We start from the raw sequence: 22,118 nt of genomic DNA, 5'->3' as shown, positions 1-22,118 counted from the left end.
TCACACACACAAAAAGTAAAAGCTACAGCTAAACTAGAGAATAATTTTAATACACACAGACGAGATAGCTAAATATATAAATTTGTTTTCTTACATAACATACTAGATTCCATAGGTATAACAAACTTCTAGATGAAAACAGGTTAGATCAAGGCTGACACTACACATGGACTACTTACAATGTCACTAAAGAGGTATTTCCGGGAACACTTGATTTCTGACGTTTAATTAGCAACATTTACATCAGAGGACAGCACCAAAGCAAACAAGTGCTGAGTGGCACTCAAGGTTCAAAAGCAATTCTGTGTTTAGGATTTGTTATTCTCAGGCCAACGGAGCCAGTATGCTCAGATAATGGATCTCTACTGATTTTGACATCGAGATTATAGCAATAATATAGTTTAGCCCTTGAGCAACGTGACAGTCAGAAGACCTTTTTTCTCTTTGTTAAAACCACAACTGAGCATACTATGGATATAGTCTTTAATTATAAAAAGAAATGATCAGATAATAAAACACAGTTTTAAAGATGGGGGCTGGAGAGCAGGCTCAGCAGTTAAGAGCAGAGGACCTGTTTCCTGAACCCATGCTGGGCAGCGCACAAAGGCCTGTAACACCAGTACCAATGGTGTCTGAGGGGGACTTGTACTCACGAACTGACACACACATATACACAGAATTACAGAAAAAGTAAAAACAGGCTGGGAAGGATAGCTCGGGGTTAAATGAAAGTTATACTACTTTTTCGTAAGATCCAAGTTTGGTTCTCAGCACTCATGCCAAGTGGAATCCCAGCTGCAGAAGATCTGACCATCTTCTAGAATCCGCTGGCCATGCACCCACAAAGGCACACACAGGTGGAAGGCGTACACATGCACACACATAGACATGACTTATAAATATCTTTAAACAAGCCAGGCGGTGGTGCCCCATCCCTTTAATCCCAGAACTCAGGAGGCAGAGGCAGGTGGATCTCTGAGTTTGAGGCAAGCCTGGCCTAACAGAGCGAGTTCCAGGACAGCCAGTGCTACAGAGAAACACCATCTTGAAAACTCAAAGGAAAAAAAAATTTAAACAAAGAAGTAAAACAATTAACAGCAGCACATGGAACCTTCTCCAAACTATCATATAGAATACAAATCAAGCCTCACAAACAAACAAAAAATTGGAATTAATTCCTTGTATTGTGTCAGACCACAGTGGAATAACTCAATGGAATAGTAATTATAGAAACCACAAAAATATTTAGAAACTAAAAATACATTTTTGAATGAGTAGTTCAAATAAAAAAAGAAATGCCTAAAGTCAAATGATAATGAGAGCACATGCAGAAGAACCTCTGGGACACATCTGTACAGGTTAAGTGCTCACATTAAAAATCTGAGAGGCAACAAACACAGCCAACCCCGCACACAGTAGATGACAATATATTTAAAGATTAAAGGGGCAGTAAACAAAAATCAACCAAACAGTTGAGAAAAGATAGTGAGATTGACAAACCCTTAGACCTCCTGACAAAAAGAGTTTAAAGACACAAATTAACAAAATTAGAGTTCAAATGGGTCATGATAGAGGGATCCTAACAGAACATTATCAGAGATTACTATGAAGAATTAAACTCTATAAAAAGCTGAAAAACCCAGAATTTCTAAATGTCTATCATATACCAAAATTAATTCAGAAGATATAAACAACTTAAGCAGATTCATCAAAAGCAATGAGATTGAAGCTATAATCAAAAGCTTCCTTCAAATTAAACCTTCTTCGAGACCCCTCTCACCCGTCAGATGGCTGCCACCAAGAAATCTGACAGCGAATGGTGGGGAAGATATAGAGAACACTTATTCTCTGTTGGTGGGGTACAAATTACAGCCATTATGGAAATCAGTTCAGAAATGACCCAGCTACTTCACTCCTGGCATATACCCTGAGAATGCCATGTCCTACCACAGAGGTATCAGCACCCCATGTTTACTGCTGCTTCAGGGAAATGGAACCAACCTAGCTGTCTGTCAACAGAGGAATAGATAATGAAATCTGGCACACAGATACAAAAAGAATATAGTTCTAAAGAAAAATGACCACCAAGTTTTCAGGAGAATGGATGGACCTAGAATGTACTGAGGCCACACAGTATTACAAAGAAAAAACCCTGCAGAGCCGGGCAGTGGTGGCGCACGCCTTTAATCCCAGCACTAGGGAGGCAGAGGCAGGTGGATCTCTGTGAGTTTGAGGTCAGCCTGGTCTACAAGAGCTAGTTCCAGGACAGGCTCCAAAACCACAGAGAAACCCTGTCTCAAAAAAAAAAAACAACAACAAAAAACAAACAAACAAACAAACAAAAAACAACAACAACAACAAAAAAACCCCTGCATGTTCTCCCTATGTGGATCCTAGCCTATAATACATGCATGAACTATGTAAACAAATGTGCAGTGGGCACAGCATACCATGAAGAAAGGGAAACAACACAGGGCAAATATTAGGTGATAGGACCTGGGTGCAGCTGATGTTCACTTAATCCAAAGGTAAGATTTTTGTTTTTAGTTTTAACTCTGCCATGGACTGTTTTTTCTGTCCTCTTCCTCTTCTTTTTTGATGGTGGATAAGGTCATAAAAGTATCAATAGTGGCTAGGTAGTGGTGGCGCACGCCTTTAATCCCAGCACTCAGTAGGAAGAAGCAGGTGTGTCTCTGAGTTTGAGGTCAGCCTGGTCTACAGAGTTCCAGGACAGCTAGGGTCTTATAGAGAAACCCTGTCTCAAAAACCCAACACCAACACACACACACACACACACACACACACACACACACACTCCAGTGTGAGGTTCCACAGCTTGAGGGCTATTCTATTTTAATTGTATATAAAGGAGTTCAATGAGATATAGAGATTTTGGGTCTGGTTAATTTTGCTGTAAGATTTTTTTCCCTCCAGAGACAGGATTTCTCTGTGTAATAGAGCTTGCTTTGTAGACCAGGCTGGCCTTGAATTCACTGAGATCCCAGCACTTGGGATTAAAGGCATGCACCACCACCGTCCAGTTGCAAATTCTTTAAATCATTAAATAAAGTTTAAATCATTAAAAAATTTCAACAATAACAAGAGACTTCCAACCAAACCAATTTACTCTACTCAGGGCTCTCCAGCCATGGTTCTGCTATGTAATGCATGTTAATGCACAGGAACTTAATCCCTACAAATCTTTGGTCAATTTTTCATTCTCATGTTACTGTTTTTTTTCTCCCTTTTTCTTACGAAAAAAAAATTCTTAATGTATAGCTCAAGACTATCCTCAAAATTGTGATCCTCCTGCCTCGACCTCCAAGGTGCTGGGATTACTGGTGTGCTGATTTGCTACAGTCTGGACCTATAATATCCTGTAGAAGTCCCCATTTTAAAGGCACGGTCCCCAGGCGTAGCACTATTGGGAGGTAGTAGGAGGTGTTCAGGTCACTAAGGGGAATGTCCTAGAGAAGACATCCTTTCTCAGTTTCCAACACAAGGTGAATGGTCCTGCCATGTTGCACGCTTCCATCATGAAACCTTACCTTAGGCATCTATGGGAACTTGCATCAGACATGGCTACGTTTAGAATCTCACACTTCAGCGCTGGGGAAACAGCTCAGTGGGTAAAGCACTAGTAGTGCTCGCATGAGGACCGAGTCTGGATGCCCTAGCACTCCTGCCACACAGCAGTGCATGCCTGTAGTCCAGCAAGGGAGAAGTGGTAAGAGGGCCCTGAGGGGTTGTTGGCGGTGCCGGCCAGGTGCAGTGCAGGAGTCTATCTCAAAAATAGGGTAAGGAGTGCTAGGGGAAGAAATCCCATGATAACCTCTGGCCTCCGCACGTGTGGTGTAAGCACACATATACACGAGAATGTCCTTACTTATTTATACTATACCTGGGTGACCTAAACAAGTCTTACAGTTTGAAATACCACAAATATTTAATTTTCATACATTCAATGGCCTGACATTTCTATTAAGACCAAAGAAGTTCAAAACCTAAGTCTTGACTTGCCAAGTTCAGCCACACTTCAATAAATATGTTGCCAGTCAGACAATTCTCTCCCAGTCCTGTGTATGGTAAGATCACCATCAGCTAACGAGCTGATAATTCAAATGACTTTGGAGTCACACTTGACCCCTTCCTTTCTCCCTTTTCCTCACTTTCAGCCAAACTGCATGTGTTAACCAATTAAAGCAGCCTACAGTCTTTTCTCAAAGTTCTCAAATGCCTTCTCATTTGGAGTCAAAACTTGAAAAACAATAACTATTACCATCACCTTACATTTGATTGTGCCTTTGTTTTAAATCATATGTTTTATATTTATGCTAGGGAAGACAGTTACGACACCGGGGTTGTCAAACGGCCTACCCCTTTTCACAGGGGTCACATATGAAATAGATGCATATCAGAAATTTACATTATGATTCATGACAGTAGCAAAATTATAGTTATGAAGTAGCAACAAAATAACTTTATGGCTGGGGGTCATCACACATGAGCAACTGCATTAAAGGGTCACAGCATTAGGGAGATTGAGAACCACTGTGCTAGGGTTAATGAATGTTTTTGTGGTTAAGTTATTTTGGTTTTGCCTGCTTGTTCAAATTCTTTTTTGGCAGCAGTGGGTGGCCCCAGTGAGTGTCTCACCTATGGATATTCCACTGGAAAGCGTGGAGCTCTCAGCTTGGCCTCGTGATGGTGCATGCGGCTCCATGACGCTATCATCCAGCAGGTGTCTTGGACCTGCGTTTGGGAATGTCGCACTCTTAAACTCTGCTGTGTTCATCTTATGAATGAAACTAGGAACAAAGAGAAACACTCTTTACAACTCCTGTTTCTAGCATAGGACATAAAAGATAACCAAGAGTGTTCTGAGTTTGTCTTGAAACAGAACATGCCCACTGGAAATGCATTCCTCCTTCAGCAATCAACAGTGCAAAACTAATGGCACTAAGTGAGAATCGGGGTTTCCCCTTGTATTTAGGACTAAAGAGAGTAGTTCTTATAATTTAGTTTATTATTTGTATTTGTCACGACAATTGATAGCTCTGATAACAAGGCTACAATTTTAAAAGGAAACTTTCAGCATAGCTCTCTGGATTTATTACTGTGGCTCTCGGAGCTCCTGATTGTTCTTCTTCTGATACACTCATTTCCAAATGTAGGTAAAAGAAAACTCTTTTTAGGCAAACAAGATAGATTTTTTTCTGAACCTGAAGACCAATCACACAGGCACCTAATTTCTACTTAACTAATTAAGTAAACAGAATATAGAAACATATTTTACTAACAAAGAAATCAAAAGCAAATCCATCTGCAAACAACTTAAAAACAATGGAAAGACAAAATTGAAAGTGCTGACTTGTAACCCAAGCTATGGCACTTCCTATGTCCGTGTGGAATAAGGTTCCGAGGGGATGGGGGCGTCTGTGGCAGGAAGGCCCCCTCGGCAGCACTGCTCTTCCTCCCGCTCTGTGGAGAGGCTCCCACTTCAGGACCTAGAGAGGAGAGGACAGAGGGAAACTGTCACCAGGTTTCAAGGGCCTGGTCTACAAAGTGAGTTCCAGAACAGCCAGAGCTGTTAACACACAGAAACTGTGTCTAGAAAAACCAACCAACCAACCAACCAACCAAACAAACAAACAAAAAAAAACCAAAAATAAAAAACCAAACCAAACCTCTCTGATATCAAAGTGTGTATTGTTAGTTTTATTTAATTCACTTGAAGACATATGTATTTTCCAAATTCTAAAATAAACCTCCAACCATACAAAAATCTACTAATTTTTATCTCTCTTAAATATGTTAAACAGAGGCGGTATAAACATTTCCCTAATTTATCAAAAAGGAAAGAGATCAGTTTGGGCTCTTAATTCACAGACAAAAATCTAGACATAGTACTTAGGTCTTCTGACTCAGTTTCAGTATGATGCCCTGCTTGTTTACACACGGCTTTGGGTTTCTCTGAATGAAATGTGTAGGCTAGGTCAAGGGCTCAGGGTAGAAATGATTACCTCACTGCCTGACACTTGAACTGATTTATGGGAATAAAAAAAAAAACAGCTCATAATGTGTAGCTTTCAAAACAACTCTCTAACAAAAATCTGCTGGCCCTACCCCCTTAATCTCAGCAGTCAAGGGACAGAGGTAGGTAGATTTCTGTGAACACCAGCCCAGCTAGAGCTACACAGTGAATAAAACCATGTCAAAAACAAAACAAAACAAAAAACAGACAAAACCCACAAAACACAAACAAACTCTGCATGGTGGTGAGCACCTATTACCCGACACTGGGGAGGCTGAGGCCTGAGGATGGGGAGTTAAAGGCCAGCACAAGCTACTCAGCAGGATCCTGTCTTAAGGAACAAACAGGAGAAAAGCACGTTTAAGAGAATCAGACAGAGCATCTTCTGCTTGGAGCGTGCTTTTTCTGGACAGTGTCATGCAGCTCATTTCCTCCCCTGATGAACCAGGACTTCAGATTTTTAGGTATGCACTAGAAACCTTAGTTTAAAGGTCTATGTTGGTAATTTTTAAAAGGCACTTATCAGTTATTTTTTAATGATTAATTTCTTATATTTTAGTGTTTCTGATGTGATTTATATACATTAAAAACCAGTTGTAAATCTATGGATAAAGAAGTATGGTGTTTGTATTTGTAACATGTGGCCCATCACTGAAAGCCAAAGTCACTAAATTTGAATTCTATAATCATTTAAATTAGAATTTTTGTTCTGACCATAGAAATATCTTCATTGCCTAATATTAAATTGTATTCTTAATAATTAAGATAATATTCACAAACCTATTGTTAATATCATATGTATTTTCCTCAACTAGGAAACATTTATTTATACATTATTGACAATCAACAAATAATTTTTTAATTAAAAACCAAAATAAAACAGAAATCCAGACAGCACTGATATACTTTAATACCCAAAATGATTTTTTGTAAGCAGTATAAGATATGCTAAGTATTCACTCACTTTGAAATATAATTCTTTCTTATGAGATCAGGTTATCTGGTACACTGTTTGATAATGAAACCCACATTGAAAAAAAAAAAAACCCTCCCCAAGGAAACCATGCACCAACCAACAGCTATGGACTAACCTACTAGGTCTTCTCTGGAAGCAGCTGAACGTGGCGTACTTGTCCCTGGTTCTATCTTTAATGAGAGCCTAAATTTTAAAAGAGCAAAATGTAAGAAACAATGAACACTGACAAAATATCAAAGTCATGCTTTTTTATAAAAAATCCAATAGGGAGTTGGAGAGATGACTCAGTGATTGAGAGCACCAGAGAGTCCTCCAGAGGACCCAGGTTCAATTCTCAGCCCCACAGGGTAGCTCAGAACCATTGTAATTCCAGTTTCAGATGATATGATGCCCTGCCCTCTTCCGACCCACACAGGCACCAGGCAGGCAAAATACTCAGACATAAAAACAAAAATAAATACACACACACACACACACACACACACACACACACACACACGGCTCTTTAGTTACCACACAAAGGTACTAAACATTTCACCACAGCTAAAGACATTTACTAAATTACTAAAAGATGATTTTAATTACACTGGACATGGTAGCCAGCCTGGGCTACATAACAAAATCTAGGCCAGTCTGGGTTACAGTTTTGAGATCCTGCCTCACACAAACCAACCAAGAAGCAAAAATAGATTTAGATTTGTACTGACATACACTTAATGAAATGACAATCAAGTCCAGGAATGTACTCATGTATTTAACATATAATTTATTTCTAGACTGATGTAGGTGGGTCTTCTTTCTATGTGTTGCTTTCATTGGTTAATTAATAAAGAAACTGCTTGACCTGATAGGTCAGAACATAGGTGGGTGGAGTAGACAGAACAGAATGCTGGGAAGAAGGGAAGTGAGTCAGACCCCATAGCTCTCCTCTCCGAGATGGACGCAGGTTAGAATCTTCCTGTTAAGCCACCACCTTGTGGTGCTACACACATTAATAGAAATGGGTTAATCAATATATGAGAGTTAGCCAAGAAGAGGCTAGATATAATGGGCCAGGCAGTGTTTAAATGAATACAATTTGTGTGTTGTTATTTCCGGGGCTAAGCTAGTGTGGGAGTCGGGTGGGACACGAAAAGCAGGCCTGCTTGCCTCATCACTACACTAGACTCTCGACTAGATGAACTATTGGCTTGACTTTAATACTGAAAACTTTAAGACCTTTTTACAGAACTACCCAACAAATCAAACGACCCAGCTTATGAAATGAAAGGTCTACAGAAATACCAAGACTGCTCCCAAAATGGCTTCTCAATCCTTGTCTTACAGGCGTGTGCAGCTATTTTTCACACCATGACACCATCTACAAAATTCACAACTGCACAGCCAAGCTAAAAACAAAACCCAGAGAGACATAAACTAACCAATCTCACAGTACTTTAAAATAAGTGCAGGATTTTGTGCTGGGTGGCTCTCACTCACTGCTCTCCTGGTCATCCGGGGCTGTATGAGGGTTGCTGGGGGGTGGTTAATGCTGGGAATTTCTTGTTACTTGTTCCATTTAAGTACCCAGTTTTGAGTTCCACAGAAATATATTTTGATTTTTATTAGTGAAAGCAATCCTGGGAAATAATACTGAAGCAGTTAATCGTAGAAAATGTTTTGGTGTAATTGTGAAGCCTTGTATTAATAAGTTGTCTGAATGAACAGAAAATTTGTGTTATATGATTTTTTTATATATGTAATAGATAAATGTATATAGATAAAATTTTGTTTAGTATGAATTTGATTTGAGAAAAGGAAAAAAAGTATCTCTGGTGCTTAGGAGGATAGAGACAAGGTGGAGCAGAGATGCCTGGCAGGGATTTGTGACAAGCAGAACCAGCAGGTATTTCCTGCAGAGGGAACAGTGTACCTCTAGAATGAAGAAAACTTAAAGGGATTAGGTAGAGCAAAGTCCAGGAAGAAACCTGGGACATGTTTACACATAGAGAGTAGGAGGAGAAAGTGAAAGCACAGTGTCGAAGAGAGAGAAGGAACAAAAGCCCTGAAAATGGGACCAACAGAGGAAAGAGCACTCCGCTAGTCAAGAGATGATCACCATCATAAGAAATCAGCAAAAATAAGTACTGTCAGGATTATTGCCACCCTTGGATAAAAGCACAGTTGTTATGAGATGGTTTTCTAGTTACACGGAATGATGGGCATTAAGCATGTAGCACAATTAGGCATGAGAAAATCTTATGTCCCAATGCGTGGGCTCTTGTACAGAATCAGTAGGCACTACTGAACATTACTTCCAGCTCTGCATCTGAATAAGATGCAGCCCCAGTTTCCACAAGAAGAGTTTGTTGAGAGAGAGCTGGTGATATAAACAGACCCGTGCCATTTTGTGGTAGGAGTTCTAGAGGGAAGACGCACACACCCTGGGAAGAGGCACCAGCAGAGAAGCCTGAGTACCCTATGACTCCTTTGACACACAAGAAAAGGTTATTGGTGTATATTACATTTTATTCCTAGGCTTATTAAACTGGTAAGTCAGTTCATGAAGTACTGAATATGTGTAAAAGTTATTTTCTTCCACCAAAACCTGCAGGGACAGGCTTTGGGAATGGCCAGGGTCTGTCTTACGTCTTTTCTCGGTGTTTAGACCTCTTACTTTTTTGGCCACCAGGATAGAAATCCTGGTGGAAATCAGAATGACTCTGAACAATGAGTGGTTTTGGTATCCTAAATGGGACTTGAACTGTAGACCCAATTTATATATTATGAAGACATAAATTATTTGTAATATGGCACAACCAGAATTGGAGCAAATCCTATCCAGTAATGTTTTTATTTATTTGTTTTGTTTTGTTTTAGTTTTGCTGCTTGTCATTCAAGCAATGGGTCATTTCACAATTGGCTGAATCTAAGCTTTTTGTTTATTAAATCTTGCTATTCAAAAACAACAACAACAAAAAGAAAATTCATTAAGTTGTCTTTTGTTCTATTTTGGTGGCACTGGGGGCTTAATCAAGGACCTTATAAACAGAGGCGAATGTGCTACCTGACTTGGAAGTTTCAATGAAATCACATATCACTTCCTTCATCGCCTAAGAAAATAAAACACTATATTCCAGTTACTTGACAGTGCAGACAAACGGCTCAGCAGACTGCACTCCCTGCACACCCTCTGTTGGGCACACTGTCTACCTTTCCTAGCACCGAATGGGAGCTGGCTAACTACATCCCAATGCTACCTATGGCATCTAACAGTAGTAGAGAAAGCACTGCAGGGATCAGCTATTATTCCAAGTGTTGGGGTCTACACAGTAGGTTCCAGGACAGCCAGAGCTACATAGAGGGACTGTGTCTCAACACACAAAACAATTAGCTTTAATAAAAACTCCAACACAAGTTTGCTATAGTTAGTAAAAACTAACAATTCTCTATAATTGTATAGGTTTTTCTTAGACTGTTCTATATAATACTCTTTATGTCAGTAAGTTTCTTGTCCTAGGGAGGGATTTTAATAGATACTTGTATTGAGATTTTAGCACAAAGATAACTGTTCATATTTCCCTGGACAAAATGTGTTTGTCATGTGTAAATTCTGTATTTATACTAGAGTAACTAGAGGCACAGGAAAAAGAGCTAAATAGTAAGACACAGACCATCAAACTTAAGACACAGCATGGTGTAAGAGGTCTGTGAAACTCCAGCCTTAAAAAGCTAATAGTACCCTCATATTAGGTTTAAATGGGTCATTATATATAAACAAAATTTATTTTGTGTAAAAGCTGAGAGAGAAATTAAAATGATATGATATGGGGAAGAAAATGATAATAAAGGGATTTTCAAACAACACAATTTTAGATGTATAAAAGTATTTTCAGAGCTTAATAAATTTAATATCAGAAGAAAATAATTTTTAACTTTCCAGAATTTCTAGTTTTTCAATGGGACTAATTCTATACCACAGAATTAAGACTGCTGAAATCTGTAAGTACAAAGTAGATCATAATTAGTCAAAGGGGATAAGAAAAACTATAGCATTAATACTGGAAAAAAACTCACTGAATTCTATTTTGGCATGTTTTAAAAACATGCCTTTATATTTTTTTTTACTCCTTCATTTATTCATTCTTGTGTGCACAGGAGCCATAATACAAGCAAGAAGGACAGAGGATGACTTCCCTGCATGTTCTATAATAGTTTCCTCTGAGGTTGAAACATTCCATCCTTCTGGGAAGCTCCTTAAGTAGGAAGGTAAACAGTTCCAAACAGTTTCAGGGACTTCCTGAAACTGACCAGACTCTCTAGAGCCTCCTTCCCAGGATGCACACAAGTCAAACTGCTGAGACTCACTCCAGACAAGATGACTTGTAAAGAGTGAGACCAGGCCAGCACCCGGAAGAAACAGAGGCCGGCAAAGCTGCCTGTAGAGTCGCTGAGGGCACTCTCCAACCTGAAGAGCCGCCTGCAGGCCGTGCAGTGCGCTCCAGGTTTCCAGCCTTGTTTCTACCCATGCTTAGTGGGCTTTGGTGATACAGCTTTCTTTGAGTCATTTCCACTCCTGTAAGTAACTCCAATAAAACTCATTGATTTACCAAGTTGGATTTTGGTGGTATCCATACTTGAGTTTGTAGTAGGTTCCCTATCAGGGGTGAGTAGACCTGTGTGTGTTGAGTCTGCCTGGGGAAAAACTTTATCAAACAGAGAGTCAATTTTCTCCTCCTACCATGTTGTTAGGCTTGGAAGCAAACCCCCTTACTAACTGAGCCATCTTGTCAGCTCAAACAGGCCCTTTAATTGGGGGCTGGGGGAGGGCTGAAGACACAAAGGTCAGTTTTAAAGCTTGGCAATAAACAATGCCCCTGTGAGGTGGTATCCACCTGAAGGTCCAGTCCTCAATGGTCTGAGACAGAACTGCTTGAGCACAACAATATGGGACACCTTGGGCAATACAGGGAAAACCAGACATAATGAAGAAAGCAAAGGAAAAAATGAACAAATGAAACCAACAGAAAAACAAAAAAGCATAGCCTCTCTACCCCAGCAGTTGTGATGTGAAGTAAGGCCACAAGGAACCAGAAACGCTACGGCTTAAGGGTCCTTACTAAAGGACTGTATGATTTATTAAATGGTACCATAACTCAGGGAAAGGAAGTCTTAAACAGTCTCTCAAACCACTTTCAAAGATGTGTCTAAAAATAATCATTTAAGAAGGAACAATTTTTGTATTTTGTGAATGGCATAATTTTTTTCCTGCTTAGAGAAATATTCTTAAATGAGTCTGAGTATACAAGGAAAAGGAAAAAAAAAACCCTCAGATTTGAATTAAATGTGTTGTTGTTTACAACTTAAGAATGTTAAAATGTATTTTTAAATTACTGTATTTAGTTTTTGAGGGAGGATAACTTGTGTGAATTGGTTCTATCCTTCTCATGTGGGGCCCTGGTATCAAGCTCTGCCTGTCAGGGCTGCCTTCAGTTTCTTTCCCTACAGAGCATCTGCTGGCTTAAAAGCTAGACTATTTTTAAATAAAGAAAAGCGGGAGCATTTGCATACTGGCTCACCCATACCACGTGATTGAAAGAAACACATGTAACTACCCTTCCCACTGTGCTCCATACCTAGACGGCTAAACGCATCGGAAGAAAGGGTGAAGGCTCAAAGTGGAGAACCAGACAAAGCATCACCCAAACCTGAAGATGGACCTACTTGTAATTATCGTCTTCCACAAACTTTTGTAGTTCTTCTATATACTGAACGGAATTCAGGTATTTCTGGACATGAGGCAACATGGGAATATCTAGGCAAAAGATGACAGATGATTATTTAGTAAAATACATAGTAACTAGAAACTTAAGAAAAGAAATATAACTGAACGTAACTGAGCCACATGGTACCAAACCTGAAATGAACTCTAAAAGACATTCTTTTCACTCACCATAGTCACAGGACTGTTGTAGGTCAGAAATTATTCGAAGAATATTATTCATCAAATTTGACCTTTGCTCATTTTCTAGAATGCTGCCCGTGGATGGGTACGCCGAGTCGATGTACGTCAAGTCCGACAGGTAGATGCCTGGAACAGACCCAACAAAGAGCCCTCACTTGCAGTCTCAGTGATGTGAAGAGGGAAGAAGACTCAATTCACAGATGTTCTCTAGCATGTCATATTAGAATATATTAATATAATAACATGATTTCTTGGGGTTGAGACTTCTAGAGCTGGGGTCAAGCCATACAAACCTAAGTTCCTTGTAAAGACTCCTTATGTTGTTTTCCAAGCATAGATTAGGCTGCAATCAAAAATCCAGCACACACAAAAGGATAAAGAGACTGAGCTCTTGAAGTGGCAAGAGATGGTCATTTTATCTCTGAATCTCAGTAATTACATGCATTCAACCATTACCAGTTCTCAGTTTTTATTTTATCTAATGAAACTTCCCCAAGTCAATACAGCCAATGCCTTCCATGGGGAAGTTAATGCTTTCTCATACCCTCGTTTAGAGCTGACAGTCTCAGCTATGAAGAGAGTTTCAATCGTGTAGATGCAGGTATATTATTTATTTTAAAGATCAGCAACTGAGTTTCTGAAATCATTTTTATGACCACAAACTGAAGTTAATTTCCTAGCCATCTTCATGTTTTCTGGTATCAGTGAGAATGACATATCTTTTGGTCATATCAGTACTGAACATAGGCAGTTATTATTAATTATTAATATTCAAAATATTAATATTCAAAAATATTTCTCAAGAGTTCACTACACACAGAGAAAATACAAAAGAAAACTGTCACTGAAGAGAAGCATATCCATTTCCCTACTTTTGCCTTCGTGATTCATGAACTGTCAGGACTTGGGCCCATGCCTTCTAAACAAGTACCCAGTTTTCCTGTTGGCCACTCTCTTCCACTACTTGTAGATACAGGTCCGTGAAATCAAATCCTTTACCTTTTAAGTCTAGCTCAGTGTCAGTTATTCCCTAGTTTCCATATAAATTCCTGAAAGAAATTTAGAAACTATTTAGTATGTTTTCACAGAGAAGAACCTGAAATCTACAGCTCTGAGAAGACGGGTCCACCACTCTGGGACTTGCTGGGGACAGCGCGTCCTTACGAGCTGCCCTCGGACCTTTACCGTGCCCTATGATAAGCTGATGTTATTCATAACCATTAACTTAAAAACATTCCAGCTGCTTTGAATTTGCTCATATCACATTTATTCAGGACTATAAATTCATTTGTTCTCTGTGATGACACTAGACAAGAGGTGGCGCCCAGCACAGCGCAGAGGCCTGGCTAGCTTGCTGCCTCTCCCAGTACACGCTCTTCTTCCTCTCACAACCTCCCTGCCACACTGGTTTTTTTTTACAGTATTCTTCAAGTTATTTAAACATTTTTTCATGAAGTGTTCAAATGAAAACCTATTCAGAAGTTTTAAGTCCTATGCTTTCTTATCTTTAAAAATACTTTTAGAACATAAACTTGAATAGCTGACATTACCACTATGACCACCAAATTAATCACAGACTAGAAGTCAACTCTATCAAAGTCCTAAATAGATTATTTAATGTGAAAAAGAGAAAACTCTAATACACTATTATAGTTGATATATTTGGGAGAAAATTATAATGTAAAATTGGAATGCAAAATTTCACTTTACATCCAGACAGTAATTTTACTGACCGACCGAGCTGTACTTAAGCGTCTAATAGGAACATCATATAAAATTTAAGTTTAACTGAATGAAGCTATAATAATTTTCCTAAACTTGACAACCAAATATCATACATGAATTAAATAAATGAACATTGTTCACAACATGAAACCAATCTGCTTTCATTCAGTAGCGTCTCTGTAAATGTGGCAGTTATAAATTATTAAAGTTCCAAAATAAAAGGTTATAAACTAGCTGAGAATTATGTAATTATGGATTGACTAGACAGCTTTTCTCTATTACATCTGCATCACTTCTAAAATATAGAAGTATATTACTAAAATAACATTTTTCAGACTTTTTATTTTTTGTTTTCAAGAATGGTTTTCTATGTCTAGCCCTAGCAGTCCTGGAACTTAGACCAGGCTGGACTCGAACACACAGAAATCCATCTGCCTCTCCTTCCTGAATGCGGGGATCAAAGCTGTGTGCTACCACTGCCTGGCTAGATTTTTATAACCAAATATTTAACAATATGAAACATTAGCAAAAACATTAGTTCTACAGACTTGGTCTACATTTCCAAAGACTGACAGTTGATAACTGTAAAGAGTTTGTATCATAAAAATTAGAAGATGTTTTTCTCTTTGCAATAATGCCTCAGGGTCCTCTTATGTGAAGAGTGGCTGGAGTTTATAAACAGGCTGCATCCTGTCTAAAATGCAGGTTTTTAGGTTTGAAGATGGAGTAAGCACATGTATTTTTATGGTATCTGCCAATGGTATTGCTGGTTTTTACGTGGCTATTGCTTTGATAATAGGAGCGAGGGAAACACTGCTGCAAGAACCCAGCTCTAGCAGCTCCTGTCTAAATTCCTGAAGTCATCAGAAACATCAACAAAACAAGCAAAAACCAAACCAAACCAAACTACAAATAATTCACCCCAACAGAACCACAGTATCTGGAATCAGAGGGTTCATTCTGCCATCCCAGCCTAAATCAGGGTAATTTTCAGTTCACTGTTTTTTTTGTTTTGTTTTGTTTTGTTTTGTTTTTCGAGGCAGGGTTTCTCCGTAGCTTTTTGGTTCCTGTCCTGGAACTAGCTCTTGTAGACCAGGCTGGCCTCGAACTCACAGAGATCCACCTGCCTCTGCCTCCTGAGTGCTGCGATTAAAGGCGTGCGCAACCACCGCCCGGCTTCAGTTCACTGTTACTGTTCTGAATTATCTTGTAACTGCTCAGGTAGATCAGGAAAGGTTTAACAGTGGATATTTACACTTACAACTTCCACAACATCACCTCTGACCACTTACTGAAACTGAAGGATTGGAACTGCCCCAAATTTAAACACCAACTGTAAAAACAAGCAAAACACACACACACACACACACACACACACACACACTGCCTTTCTAGTCTATCAGTTTGTAATACACAAGGCTAGTAATTTAACTTCTCCGGAAAGAAACAGTTTACGGTACACCTACTTAAGTATTATGTTAAGTACCATGAACTGGAAGCAGTAGTCACATGTGGGCACTGAGAGCATCTACATGCTGCTGACGTTCTCACTGAGCTGTAGGGAGCTGAGCTACCCTGCAATCTTACCAACAATGACGCCAGAGGGCTACCAACTTCACAATTTATATTCAGAATGGTAGAGACGTGGTTTCTTTCTTAGGCCCTTGAGAGACTAGAAATTCCCTATTCAGAGATTTTAAAAAATGAGATAGACAGCATTTATAATTAGTAACTGGCCAAAACCGCTTCAGTTTTCTTGGAATTCCTATAGTATGAGTAAAACAAGGGCCAATAAGACCGTTACTTGAAGACTGGGCTTCTTCCCCACTTTCTGCTGGGGTCATGGGACATGCTTTCTGGCACCACCCGATAAAGCAGGGCCCACCTACACTCTCCCTCATCCTTCTGTAACACAATGATTAAGGTTCTACTTTTTTTTTTTTTTTTTTTTTTTTAGCATTTCAATTGTGTTTTAATAAATAAAGACTGCCTGAAGATCTGAGAGTAAAACAGTCCCACTGGTCAGCCTTATAGACCAGGTTATGGTAACACACAACTTTAATCCCAGGAGTCACACTAGTTGCAATAGAAATTGGGTGGTGCATGCCTTTAATCCCAGTGGTGTATGCCTTTAACCTCAGACCTAAAAAGAAATATAAGATGGGGGAGAGAGGAAAACAGCTCTCAGACACAGTCTCATTCTGAGATTTTTGGCAGGCAGAATTGTCATTTCAGATTGAGTTTGAGGTAAGAGCCAGTGGCTGGATGTTTTGCTTTTCGGATCTTGAGGTTGAACCCAATTTCTTCTTTTTTTTTTTTTAAATATTTATTTATTTATTATGTATACAATATTCTGTCTGTGTGTATGTCTGCAGGCCAGAAGGGGGCACCACACCTCATTACAGATGGTTGTGAGCCATCCTGTGGTTGCTGGGAATTGAACTCAAGACCTTTGGAAGAGCAGGCAATGCTGTTAACCACTGAGCCATCTCTCCAGACCCCTGAACCCAATTTCTGACTCTAAACTTTTATTAATTGTGCTTCACATATCCTTCAGTCTTGCCCACAGTTCTATCTTATGGAAGCATTTCCTTCCTCTCAAATGACTTTATTTTGTGTTGACATAAAATTATCCAGCACACTGGACATTAAAAAAAGAAAGTTTTTGGAGGGCTGGAGAGATGGCTCAGAGGGTAAGAGCATTGCCTGCTCTTCCAAAGGTCCTGAGTTCAATTCCCAGCAACCATATGGTGGCTCACAACCATCTGTAATGAAGTCTGGGGCCCTCTTCTGGCCTGCAGACATACACACAGACAGAATATTGTATACATAATAAATAAATAAATAAATATTTAAAAAAAAAAAAAGAAAGTTTTGCGCTATCCTTATTATATAGCTATATAATTCCAGTACCCAGGAGGGAAAGGCGGGGGTACTACTCAGCGGTAAAAAATAATGACATTTTGAATTTTGCATGCAAATGGATAGAAACAGAAAACACTATCCTGAGTGAGATAACCCAAACTCAAAAAGATGAATATGGTATGTACTCACTCATTAGTGGACTCTAGCCATAAACAAAGGACATTAAGCCTTAGTTTGCAAGCCTAGAGAAGCCAAATAACAAGGTGAACCCAAAGAAAAGCTTATATAGATCCTCCTGGAAATTGGAAGCAAACAAGATTGCCGGGCAAAAGTTGGGAGCATGGGGGTGGGGGTAGGAGAGGGGTTGGGGAAGGGGAGAGGAGGAGAGAGAAGGGAGAAAGGAAAGACTGGCAAGAGCTTGGGGGAGTGGGAGGGTGGAGATGGAGGAAGGGTGGATATAGGAGCAGGGAAGAAGGTATCTACATTAAGGGAGCCATTTTATGGTTGGCAAGAGACTTGGCTCTAGAGGGGATCCCAGGTGCCCACGGGGTTGTCCCCAGCTAGGTCCTTGGGCAGCAGAGTAGAGAGTGCCTTGCCTCACTATCACACTGATGATTATCTCGAATATCACCATATGTACTGGCGTAAGCGAATGCAGACAGATTGTAAAAATATATATATAGCTTTAATGGAGACTTACAGAACCACCGTTCCCACGGAGACCAGGAAAGCAGAAGCAGCAGCAGCAGCTGGGAGCACGCTCGCCAAATTTATAGGCAAACATTAGCCCGAGGCGAACACGCCCCCTTAGGGGCGAGACTTATCCCTACAACCATAGAATCTTGGTCTGGTGACGGATGGAGATAGAGACAGAGACCCTCATCAGAGCAACAGACCGAGCCCCCAAGGTCCAGTTGAAGTGCAGAAGGAGGGAGAAGATGAGCAAGGAAGTCTGGACCTCGAGGGGTTGGTCCACCCACTGAGACAGTGTGTCTGTTCTAATGGGAGCTCACCAAATCCAACTGGACCGGGACTGAATGAGGTTCTACCTTTTATATACAGCTGATAGGGCATTGTACTCTAATTCCTTACCCAACACTGCATTTGATATGTTACCTTCTGTATATGTGATTTGTGTCACTGATTTTAAGTCTACGATTTGGTAACTCTGTGCTATTTAATATGATAGTAATGTCTTTATTTGAAAAACATGTTAACTTAGAAATGCTAAGTAAGGGTATTTTAATTTTATATACAAAATTAAAGAGATTTAAGAATGATGTTTACTGATATTAACTATAGAAGTGTAAAATTTGTAAAAGACAAAATATTTACTTTTAAATGCACATTATCTGCATGAGTCTTTTGATGTTATTGTTTCTAATTGTATAAAATTTTGTACAGTTCTAGAGCCTAGAATTTCTTGTTCTGATTTGCATTTGGATCATTATGTGCTCTTTTATATGAATGCCAATATATAAAAGGTCAGTAAGTATTTAGAAAACTGTTGAAATAAAGTATAAATCAAAGTATATTCTTAGATGTATTTACCATTAAACTTTACGATGTCTTAAAATGAGCAACAAAAAAGTACTATAATTGTCTATCTCTGATGAAAATTCTTTATATGAAGTTTTAAAGCAAACTCAACATGTAATGGTTTTGTTCTAGAGGTGTGACCATGCATTCCATCTGTGGGTGCTCAGTCATCTGCTCACACAAGCACTGGATAACACAGACTGAGCTGAGCACATCTAATAAAAACTACTACCCACAGGAAAAGACCCTCCCCTCCCTCTCCTTTCCAAATCCAGATGATGATTCTTAGTGGAGCTAACTGTGTGCGTGTGGACGCCACCCCGCCTTTCCATCACTCACTCCTGAGACACAGTGCACATCCCTGTCTCACCCTACGATGTAAAATCAAAGCAACCTTTCCTTTCAGGCTGCTGCTCTCCTCAGGAAGGCCCCTGCTGCCTCCCTTTAATAGATTCCCTTCAACAAACATCCCCAAAGGGCAGCAAAGAATAGTGTACATATTTTAGCCTTTATTCTATTCTATTTTGAAGTAATTAATATCTGATGCACACAGTTTGTATAGTTCAGGAAAAATTCTGGAAGACTGTGAATGAGGTTAGGAAGCCCTCCAAGGTGTCCTATCTCAGGTGCATACTTTCGGAGACTCCAGGCTACTTTATAATTTCAAGCTGTTGAAATTCTTGGTCACAGCAATGAAGATAAATTATGTGATTAATGTCCTGTGATTGTTAATTTGCAATTATTTGTACACTTGTCAATATTCTTTACCTCTAAGTGTATTTCTTGGAATTACTTATTGAAATGGTTGTATCTTCCCAGTTCTTTTTAATATTTAAGGATTTAAATAAACATTTTGACAAGACTTTATACTTGCATAAAAAAATCACAAATTTATATTCATGTATGTATGTGTGAATGTATGTGGGCATGCACAGGCCATGTTGTACATATGCAGGTCAGATGACAACTTGCCAGGTGCATTCTCTCCTCCTACCATGTGAGTCTTGGAGATGGGACTCAACATCTTGACAGGCTTGGTAGCAACTGTTCCAACCTGCTGAGCAATCTCACCAGCTGAATTTATCTTTTAAAAGCTACCTTTAACTAGTATAGCTAGTATATGTGAAAGACCAATCAATTTAGGGACTAGCGTATCCTAGGAAAAGCTTACAGACTGCTCAAAGAAATGCCACAGGTGTCAGCCCTATATACCAGCCAGCAATACAGGATACAAAGGCAAGGCTGAAGGACACAGTGAAATGGGTCCACACAAGAAAATGTCATCCCCAGATGACGGGATCATACACAGCTTTGAAGCAGAGACGGGATGTGAGTCTGGACTACACTGGCTGACTTCACCCTTCTACCTTATCATTAAATCTACAGGAAATCTATATGACAATCTCAGTGACAGTGCATGCACACACGCATACACTCTCTTCATATATGTAAAAAAACAAAGCCTGTTATATTACAAATAATTTTGTAAGACTTCATTAAATATAATTTTAAAATATGGTCTTCCATGATTACTTTACATCATTTTGTTACTATTTTGATTTTAAGTGGTTTTATAATTCCTTAAATTGAGAATAAACTGATGTATGATTATATTATACCTTAGACATTTTATTTTACAGACTTTCAAGTTACTTCCTCCGCTCTCTGGTTACTATAGATATGAATGTACAGAACACATGTGAAGATTTTTCTCTAGGATGTGTGTACATCTACACACTCACTCCAGCAAAGACCTGCTCATGCTGTAAGGTATTTCATTACTCAGCTTTAGGTGATGACACCAATACTGTTTTCAAAGCTTTTTCAACCCATACGTACACTGACAGGGTGTAGGTTTCTACTGCTGTACTTTGTGTCAAGAACTGCTATTTTAATTTGTGGCAATTTATAGGTATAAACTGGTATTTCATTTGTTTGAGTCATAATGCTTTTATCCACTTATCTTGTTACTGTCTTATATAGACAATTTAAGGCATTATAATAGGTAATAATAGGCATTATATTGACTAGTTTTAAGTCAACTTGGCACAAACTAGAGTCATACGAGAGGAGAGAGCCTGAATTGAGAAAATGCCTCTTTAAGATCTGGCTGTAAGCAGATTTGTAGGACAATTTCTTAATCAGTGATTGATGTGGGAGGCCCCAGCCCCCCTGGGCTGGTGGGTGCTCTGAGAGCAGGCTGAGGAAGACAGAAGGAGCAAGTCAGTAGGCAGCACCTGTCCTGCCTCCGGGTCCTAATCCCTTTGCTGAGGGACTGCGATGTGAAGTGTAAGCCACATCAACCCTTTCCTCCCTAAGTTGTTTTGGTTATGGTGTTTCTTCCCAGCGACAACTATCCTAACTAGGACAGGCATAATTTTGTAAGCAAGCATTATTACATAACAGAGAACTTAAGATGGAAAGAAGCACTAATTATGTAACACAGAATTGAAGATTAAAAAACCTCACTAGATTTATCATCAATTTCACTTGTTTTAAGGTAGTTACATATTAAAGCAAGTTTTGTGTGTGTATTTTTTTTTTCCTGAGTTAGGTTCTCACTCATTAGCCCTGGTTGGTCTGGAGCTTACTGTGTGCATTCCAAGCTGGCCTCAAATTTATAGGGATCCGACTGCCTCTGCCTTCCGGGTGCTGGGATTAAAGGTCCAGCTATAAATGCAGTTTTCTTTTAAGAAACATTACATAATTCGTTACAATATCTTGAGAGTTTAAAATGTCCTGAAACAGCAACACTGGAATAAAATGTTTAGACATTCCCCGAGGCTGTACATGATTGAATGTTAGGTGGCTGCTTCCCGGGAAAGTCTAGCTCCCTAAGCTCAACGCTACTTCTAAAGTGGAGTGCTATTTTTTCAAAAGCTCTGTGGCCAGCAGACTACAATGTTTATTTTATAATTGCCTGCTGAACTACGATAGTCTGTTTCCAGATGGTGCCCTTCCTTCAACCTGCACACAATCTCTCCTTGTTCAGAGCTATTCAACCTCCCGCTGCTCCAGCTCCCCCTCCCCACATA

At 39.4% G+C, this 22,118-nt stretch overlaps 1 protein-coding gene across 5 annotated transcripts in view; it reads right to left on the bottom strand.

Annotated features, from left to right (window-relative positions):
- Nucleotides 1-22,118, bottom strand: part of Ralgps2 (Ral GEF with PH domain and SH3 binding motif 2) — a 143,790-nt gene that overhangs the window by 20,432 nt on the left and 101,240 nt on the right. For all 5 annotated transcript variants that reach the window (XM_041662281.1, XM_041662280.1, XM_041662282.1 and 2 more), the window contains 5 exons: nt 12,943-13,080; nt 12,714-12,804; nt 7,126-7,193; nt 5,372-5,507; nt 4,657-4,808 (listed from right to left, as the gene is read on the bottom strand). In XM_041662281.1, the coding sequence (XP_041518215.1) occupies nt 4,657-4,808; nt 5,372-5,507; nt 7,126-7,193; nt 12,714-12,804; nt 12,943-13,080 (585 nt within the window). The remainder of the gene's footprint in view (nt 1-4,656; nt 4,809-5,371; nt 5,508-7,125; nt 7,194-12,713; nt 12,805-12,942; nt 13,081-22,118) is intronic.

This window comes from Microtus oregoni, unplaced genomic scaffold (genome assembly GCF_018167655.1).
Source record: "Microtus oregoni isolate MIOR12 unplaced genomic scaffold, Mior012 000013F_ref0000133, whole genome shotgun sequence".
Lineage (NCBI taxonomy): Eukaryota > Metazoa > Chordata > Mammalia > Rodentia > Cricetidae > Microtus > Microtus oregoni.
The sequence above is the reverse complement of the archived record's forward strand: the minus strand, read 5'-3'. Positions and strand labels throughout refer to the sequence as shown.